General features: G+C 34.0%; 1 protein-coding gene across 2 annotated transcripts in view; it reads left to right on the forward strand.

Moving 5' to 3' along the window:
• Hgf (hepatocyte growth factor) overlaps window positions 1-9,649 on the forward strand; it is a 61,636-nt gene that overhangs the window by 42,360 nt on the left and 9,627 nt on the right. For both annotated transcript variants that reach the window (XM_005358339.3, XM_026784671.1), the window contains exons 10-11: window positions 2,777-2,879; window positions 5,072-5,205. In XM_005358339.3, the coding sequence (XP_005358396.1) occupies window positions 2,777-2,879; window positions 5,072-5,205 (237 nt within the window). The remainder of the gene's footprint in view (window positions 1-2,776; window positions 2,880-5,071; window positions 5,206-9,649) is intronic.

The following is a 9,649-nucleotide window of genomic DNA, read 5'->3' on the forward strand; positions in this document are numbered from 1 at the left end:
TCTATCTATCTATCATCTATCTATCTACCTATCTATCATCTATCTATCTATCTATCTATCTATCTATCTATCTATCTATCTATCATCTATCTTTCTTCTTCATCATCATCATCATCATTATTATCTATCTATCTATCTATCTATCTATCTATCATCTATCTATCTATCTACCTATCTATCTATCTATCATCTATCTATCTATCTATCATCTATCTTTATTCTTCTTCTTCTTCATCATCATCATCATCATCATCATTATCTATCTATCTATCTATCTATCTATCTATCTATCTATCTATCATCATCATCATCATCAATTCTTTTGTATCTATAACCGATCATATATCATCTACTGATTATTACAAGTGTACATTCTATAATCTTAACATAAATCTTTATTGCATGCCACTATATACTGCAAATTCCTTTCTCTTTCTTTACATACACATATATGCACACACATGTAAAGCTATCTATCTATCTATATATATATGCATATACTCATATATACTGATGTTACTCTTGTCCTTTTGGGTAAGAACAAGTATAAGTTTTATCTGTAGATGAGTAAGTTGGAAACATTTTCCAGTTGGACAATAACAGAAAGTAAAAAAATATATATAATTCCTTTAATATCTTGTTGCAACAGTATCTGCTAGGTTATGAAGATAGAGTTTTATATATTTAATCATCAGAATATATAATATATAATATTATATACTAAAATAGTTGAGATGAATGAAACCAAAAGAAAGAAAATTATCATAGTAAAAGCATACAAAAATACACCTCAGAAAAATATAGACTCAGTGAATAAATTGAAAGATTTAAAAATTAACAAAAGCTAGTTCCAGAACAGCTACTGTTACAAAGAAAGCCTGTCTTTAAAAAAAAATTTAAAAATTCGCCAACAGTCTGCTATCCAATTAGGAAGAAAAAGAAAAATTAACAAAATAGCATTTGCCTAAGGAGAGAAGTGGCTACCAGAACAGGCAATTGGGAAGCACAGATAGTTAGATTTTTGTGGAAATTCTCTCCATCATCTCATGGAGAAAGAAGTGTGATGTGGAAGACCAGACCACTTCTCATCTGAGACAGTTTCACACAATCCTAGATAGATAGAAATAGAGACTCAGTATACAAAAAAGACTTTTCAGTCAATAAATAATAAAGTAATTAATTTTAATGTATTTCTTTGGTATATATGTATTTTGTTACTTATTAAAGATAACACGTACATACTGATTATAACAAATGATTGTTCATTGAAAACTCTAATCCTGACTGAATGTTTGATACTGCAGTTACCCAACAACGTCAGTGTTTCTCAGAGTCAGTGCATGTTCATTTTTCAGTCTCCAATGTTGAGAAGACCTTCACATTAATAATTAGCACAAAAGACAGAAGCATGTTTAAAGCTGCTTCAGAAAATTCACGAATGCTATTCTCATATGAAGACAAAATTCACTTAACTTCTTTATGAAATTCAAGTTTGTAACTCAAAGCCCAATTTTAAAGAAATAAGCATTTAAATGCAAAGACACTAATTTCTACTTACATGCTGACTGATGGTGACAGGAAAGCATTTGAGCATCAAAAGGATATAAATACACACACATATACATATATATCATCATGTAATGCGCATATAACTCACATGTATATATATATGAGAAATATATGTTGTGTATATATGTGTGAGATATATGTATATATTCCTTTGAATATAAATGGAATGTACAAGTCTCTATGCATACCACTAATTCTATTAATAATAAGTAGAAGAGGCAGATGGAGAGAAGAATTACTAGGAATAGAAAAATAACCATCCTATGAGCAACACATTAAACCTGACTCACGAAAACCCATCATCATATGCCTCAGCGTTTGGGGAAATTTTGTTTGGAAATAGGATGGTTACTCAGTTTAAAGCCTGGCAGATGTAGGATCTACTGTTCCTGTTTCGTGCAAAGAGAAGTTTTTCCTTTCCATCACTTAACCAAGTGACCAGCTACATTAGCAGTGATGTGCCAAACTGACGTCACGTGCTAAGGATGTCACACTCAGAAGAGCACAGGCTATCGCCTGGACACTATTCCTGTCTTCTTTAACTTGCTCTCATAGTGATTGAGACTGAAACCATTTGTGCAACAGCTGTCCTGGGTGACTCAGGATGTCAACATCACGAGAAACCCAAATCTAAACACAAGTAACTCACTGGAGTAGAATTTTATTATGTTATTTTTTGTACAAATGTTTGTATGCAATTTTCTGCACAATGAAACATTTCTATTTTTTTTTTTTTGGTTTTTCAAGACAGGGTTTCTCTGTAGCTTTGGAGCCTGTCCTGGGACTCCCTTTGTAGACCAGGCTGGCCTCGAACTCACAGAGATCCACCTGCCTCTGCCTCCTGAGTGCTGGGATTACAGGCGTGCGCCACCACCGCCCGGCTCAACAATGAAACATTTCTAAAGAAAATTCTGGGAATTACAAAGATCAGTTAAAACTTTTTATTTCTTTGGTATAATAAGGAGCCTCCTTTCGGATTTTTTATGTGAGAGGTGTTATTATTTGGGGTGTTCAAATTGATATGAGCGTTTACAATTTTGGAATCAAAACTGGACTGAGACTAGAGATACTTTATTCTGGAATATTTCTCATTAATTTCCATAGATGTTAGCTTGTGTTTTTATTATTGTGTTGATTTTGATGGCTTAACGTGCTTACAAAGTGTGAATGTTTTGAAAGTATTAAGTCCTGTGTATTTTATGCCTAGATTGTTATCGCGGCAATGGGAAAAATTACATGGGCAACTTATCCAAAACAAGGTCTGGACTTACATGCTCAATGTGGGACAAGAATATGGAGGATTTACACCGGTACATAACTTCTTTCTTCCTACTTACAAAATTTGATGATAGTAGTAATTATGTATATTCAAATATATACACAGTTATTTCTTTCTATTCTTAATAGAGGGAGCCAATATAAACAACAGATGGATTTTGTCTATATGACCCATACCCTTGTTCTTTTTCTATAGAAAACTTTTAAATATGTAATCTAACTAGTATGTGTTTGTTGAACACTTAATATTGTATTTGAAATATAACAGATACTATGGGGTAAAAGAAAATGTAGATATATAGTTCAATCCCAAATTTCATGGAGGATCTAGTCACATTGACAAAAGAATTACATAACTCAACAAGAGAGTATAGTTGGCAGGTCAAGGGTGATAGTGCTAGTCAGATTAAGATTAATAGTGGTTTGTGACATAAATGTATAAGTGATTTTATATGCATATTTATATTAAATATTCACTTTAAGAGAATTTATAGAGACAGATTTTCCATAGTAGCTATAGTGTATAAAACTTTAAAGTCACTACAGAAATACTCTTGTAACTTAAGAAAATATTTATATTTTTGAAGAACTGTATATACTTACGATGGATATTTTATTAAAGATGGTAGTATCCACATGGAACTAGAAACAGTATTAGCACTTGTGAAACCATAAAGAAAACTTGAACATAGCTGTTGCTTAAAACAGATTGTTAGTAAATTCCTCAGACTATATACACCAGAATAAAAAATTACAATATTTTATTAAATGCTTGTCACATAGCTTCTTACATCATTTTCTGGTATTTTATCATCATATTATTATATGAAAGATATTTCTATGTGTGTGTAAGAAACCAAGCACTCAGAGAAATTGAATCACATTAATTCAGGTTGTATTTTAAATGTAAAATTCTTTTCTAAATAGGATGCCACCATGGTTTATATTTTTTAAATTACTTGACTTCACAAGTAAATAGGAATAGGATATATATGTTTTAGTCAGCGTGCCATTACGTAATCCAAGCTGTTTTTAGAGTCAAAACTTTTAAGAGCACAGGTGTAAAACCAATACATCTGTTGCTAACCATTCTTAATTCACTGACGCTAGCTTTGATGGGGGGGGCAATTAAAAGTCACTTCAAGACATTGTGAAGGAAACTGGGCAATTACTGAGTTTCACAGTAGCATTCTGTTTTAAGAATGAACTACTCAAAGATGATGTAGACAATAATGGTTTGCTCTCAGAACAGCATTTGGTTACAACACCGCCTCTGCTATTCATAAGTCACGTGGTTTACAATAATTAATTTTCTCTTGGATTCTTGGTGTCTCCACACATTAGTACAGCATTGTCTTAGAGCTTCCCTTGCAATGTTCATTTGGTGGTATATATTAATAACACCACAATCAAGCATATGGGAAGTGCACTGTTCTCTGATTAGTCTAGAAAGTGAACCTGCACCTGGAAGGCTGTTCCAAGTTTCTGTGTGCAAGAGCGTGCCATTTGTATTTTAAATCGTGTTTAATTATACTTAAAAACAGTAGTAATTAATAACAGAAAACATTTATCTACAGTTTTGAATGACTTGATCAGAAGTCACTGTGTAGGATTTGGTTTAGTTAATATTTCTTAGGCAAATGAAAACACAAACTTAAACTTATAAAAATGACCATAGTCTTATAGAACAGCACCTTTTTTATTTCAAAAAGTTCATCTATAAGTTGGAAAAATTTGTTACTTAGCTTTTTGCCAGAAAATTCTAACTTACTAGTATTAGGCCAAGGAAAATTTAGAATTAAGCTGGCAATTTATGAAAACTTTTCTCATTCATTGTGACAATTCTGTTGCTTCCACGTGCGGAAGATGAAGAGCATTTTACAGTAACTTGTATTTTCTATGTATTTTATAATTTAATCTTCAGTATCTACCTGCTTTGCTTTTAGATACTGCTTCTCTAATTTTATGCATGAAGTTGTTATTTCACATCAAGGGGAATCAAGGTCCCCAAATCTCTCACAATTTTGTATGTATGAAGTATGGAGCTTTATTCCATATTCCCTAAACTTTTAAACTGAAAATGTGTTTCCAAGCCATGAGGGCAGCCGCCAAAGCTTCTGTTGAGTACGTAATGAAAGAGGTGTGTGAAGATGAGATCTTCTTGTAACATTTTGCTTCTCTTGGCTGGAAGAGGCACTTCCTAATGTCTGGTTTGTTTTTATAGTCATATTTTCTGGGAGCCAGATGCGAGCAAGTTGAACAAGAATTATTGCCGCAATCCTGACGATGATGCCCATGGACCTTGGTGCTACACGGGGAATCCTCTTATTCCTTGGGATTATTGCCCCATTTCCCGTTGTAAGTACATGTCATGCTCTTTCTCACTTGAAATATTTCAAATGTACTGCATCTCCACTGCAACAGCTCCTCAATCAGGGGTTAGAATGATGTAGGACTCTACAGTTGATTCGAAAAAAGAAGTTCCTCAGGAGCAATGCACACAGCCAACAGCCTGTCCCCTCTGCTCATCCTCTCCTCTCCTCCCCTCCTCTCCCCTTTTCTTACTTGTTCCTTTCTTCCTTGACCCCTATTATCACTTCTCTTATAGAAAAGAAGCAATTGTGCTTATTTTTATAGTGTTTGTGTGCTGCCATAATTCCTACTTGGAAGAAAAAGAAACAGTAAACTTAAAGGCTTCATCCTAGCACCGATATTACCTCATGATTCTCTGGCTACAGCAGAACTCTTAGTAAAAGTTCTAATTCTGCAAAGTCTGTGGGACCCGAAATCTTTAGCAAAATACTAAAACAAATGGAGATTACGCTCTTCTTTTCTAAGTGAAAGATAACTTTCAAAAAGTATTCATGTAAAAGTGATAGGTGTCAAGCATCATTCGATATAATTCATAAAATCTGTGTGCCAGAGAGCTCATATTTAATGAGATATACCAATAGATAAAAATGCAAGAACTCAGGAGAAAGTGACAAAACCAGCCTTTGAAAATAAATATCATTAACAAATAAATGAAAAGGAGACGGTGGCTGGGAGGAGGCAGAAATCTTTAATAAATAAATAAATAAAAAATAAAGAGACACTTATGTCCCTCTCTTGGGCTTTTATACTATTAAAACAATGTATACCAACAAAAAAAAGAAAAGGAATTAAAACCAGCAAGAAAAAAAGGGCTTAAACTTTATGAGAAATCATTTTTTAATATCAGATGGTAAAAGATAAAAATGTTTGACAGTACTCAGGATTAGTGGGCATACAGACAATACTACCATCCCACTGCACTGCTTTGTGTAGTGGGAAGGCCTGTCTGGAAGCCAATTCAGGCAAATGTATCAAAAGTAACAATAACACATACGCGATTGCACTACAAACACTTTCAGGGAGGCTGTTTTGTGTAGTTGTAGGACACTTATTTCCCTTTTTGCTATTTACTAGGTGGCCAGAAACATTTTCCCCACTACTTTTGAAAAACACTTTCAGACACGTACAGTGTCTCACCACCAAAAAGGATCCTCACAAATGAAATATGTGTGTGCGAGCACACACACACACTCACACACACACGCACGCGCACTGAAACAGAAATATATTGCACATACCTTATTGAGTGAAATCCCCAAGTCAGAAAACAGGTGGCAGGAGAATGGTTCTCTAATCTTTCAACAGCTCTGTGTTTATAGCAAGTTTGATGGCCGAAGTTCAGTCACCAGATCACATGGTGGACGAGAACCAATTCCTGAGCACAATCATGTATACCTATACATACACATAAACATAACATTAAAAACAAACCATTGCATTGAAGAAACAATGTCGTTTTGAAAAAATGTTATGCAAATACATCTATAGTTTTAGCAAAAAATAATGTTGGGTTAAAGCGAGAATTTTTCTTCAGGGACCTGGCAATGCAATCTCATTTCATCAAACAGGGGAATTAGTTATAATAATAGGTGAATTCCTCATATATTTGCAAGGAAGCTATATTTTGTTATTACATTTTTATTTCCTCTGGTTATAGTCTTTCAAGTGAATTGATCTTTTCTAATTATCTTCTGTTCTTGATTATTGATTTCATATATCCTAAAAAGTTCTCCCAAATAAGATAACTTCCATGTTTCAACACTAAAACAAACAAATCTACTTTACCAGAGACTAGAATACAAAAAGTATTATTAAATTAAAAAACAGATATTGTTAATCGTTTTGCAGTTTGGGGGATCAAATCCCAGGCTTACAGGCCCCATTATCACACTCCTACTAATAACTGCCCCCATCTTTCCTTTTCCTGAACATTCATATGACTTCACTGTGTCTCTGACATTCTATGATTAAGAATAATAAAGGCTTATATAGTATACAGTCATGGAAGGGTAAAGAAAAATTCTCTGGCTTTCAAATAGATCACAGCAATTTCCCTGTTAAGTCTAGCTCAGTCTAGGACAAATGTCTAGACTAGAGGAACTCAGGGCTTGTGGCTTGCTTTGCATGCTTAAAGGAGGAAGCACTCATGATTTTCAGGATATCAGAAACGATATTCTACTAACCTAGGCAAACCAAAAATCAGCATAATACTGATGAAAGATGCAAGGGTGTTACTGGTGTAGGATCAAATGCTCGCACCAATAACTCACTTTTATTTAAATGTGTACTGAACACTAATTTCAATAAATATTTTACACTGTCATTTTTCCTACTTGTATTTATAGCCAGGATTTATTTACATTTTCTCCCTGTTGAAAGGCTAATGCAATTTATCTTTAGAAGATTTGAGCTCTTATTATTTATTTAACCTCAGAGACAATATTCATCATTTTTGCACTCTCACAAAACATGGGAAGATTTGTGTTCTTTAAAATTGCCGAACATTATCTACCATGTATTGTGGTGTGGAGCTTATCAAATCAACAATAACAAACAAATGGCTATATGTTTTGTGTATTTCTGTGCACACACACACACACACACACACAAACTCTCTCTTAATGTAGCTTAAGTAAATGTTAGGTGTTGAGAGTGTAGTAGTTGATTTCAACTCAGATTTTTGAAGTAGAAAAACTATGGTTCTACAATTATCTAGGTCAAGTTATTATCCTATATATTATATATACTCTGTGTTTGCAAAAATTCTATAATATAAATAGCAATTTTACTGGGCTGTGGTGAATAGAACCTGTAAGTACAAACACATTTTATTTATTCATTTTTCTGTAATGTGTGTTAAGCTGCCATTGTATACAAATGCTTATATAACAAGAAAATTGCACAAATTATCTATATGCTGTCTTTCAACCTGAAATGTTTTACGGTATGGAGTAAAGCAAACTTATAAAACACTATAATTATGTTGTAAATATTTATTCACATTAATATATAAATAATGGGAAAATAGCTGTTTGGATGGAGATATCAGATATATACAAACTGTTTTGAATTATAGCTGCAAAATTGAACTGCAGGAAATGAGGTTTCTTCATGTTTTCAGTTACGTCCTCTATACTATGTTTCTGGGCTGCTGAGAGGCATACACACATAAGTATATGCACACACACACAAGTACACACACACACACACACACACACACACTTCCAATCTTCTGTAAGTAAAACTTCTGTAATTGATAAGATTGTAAAATGCTTTTCTTCATATTTAAGGAAATCATGGAAACAAGATTTACAGTCTACATTGAGTAGATGTGGGTTGTGGGGTAGGTAGAGGAAGGTAGGCAAAGGAAAAGACATGTGGTTAGTGTTCAAGAATGAGCCGGAAATATCCAGAGAATAGTTTCTCAGTGTCTTTCTTAGAGTATGTACCAAAAGAACTTACTATGTTCAAACATACCCAGAAAACTACAGTCCCCGCGGTCTGGTTATGCATGACATTTCAGCTTATCTTTAAGTTTGAGAATGCTGAACTTGAGGAACCAAAATAACTCTTAATTGTTATTAAGCCACTGATTACTAAAACATCAGATATAAGATTCCTTTAAATATTTCAAACTAAATAAAAATACAACGATGAAGCAACCACTTGTAAAATAATGTTATTTAATGTGGAATTTGGTATAGAGTGTGTATCTTAATCTTTGTTATGACAAGGTAAGGGATGAATATCAAATTACTCAAACATTTCAAATCATTAACTCGAGTAGCCAAACCAACATCGTTTCTGCGTTAGTGGCCTCAGTGCTTGCTTCTATTATGTACTGAAAACCTAAGCCTCAACGGACTCCCAGGGAACACCGCACATGAAATAATGATTAAATTTATGTTTGCTGTATCTTTATCCACCTATAATACCTCAACCTGGAACGTGAACATAAATAAAAGCCCTCTAGTGGGCATAATTCTCTCAAGTACTCTCATAAATAACAATCGCATTTGCATTCCAAAGGTGTCTATGTGTCATTATTGTTTTGTTGCTGGATTATCTGAGCTCAGGGCATTTCCAGGGATTAACGGCCAGCTGGGTCTCAACCGTGCCTGGCTGAACTCTATGCCATCAATTCTGAAAAGTTAAGACATTAAGACTCAGGAAATGTCTTGTGTCTCATTCATTGCTGTTCAAGTACTTCCAAAGTGCTCGCATCCTTCGAGCCTTTCTTTGGGCAGCAATTAAACCCTGGTAGAGAGTTCACGGGAAAGGTTTAAGTCATGAGAGTTCAGGTAGAGTTATGTGTGGTGTCTAGTGTTTTCTTTTTACCATACTTCTTCTTCTTCTTCTTCTTCTTCTTCTTCTTCTTCTTCTTCTTCTTCTTCTTCTTCTTCTTCTTCTTCCTCCTCCTCCTCCTCCT

Source organism: Microtus ochrogaster, chromosome 26 (assembly GCF_000317375.1).
Source record: "Microtus ochrogaster isolate Prairie Vole_2 chromosome 26, MicOch1.0, whole genome shotgun sequence".
Taxonomy (NCBI): Eukaryota; Metazoa; Chordata; class Mammalia; order Rodentia; family Cricetidae; genus Microtus; species Microtus ochrogaster.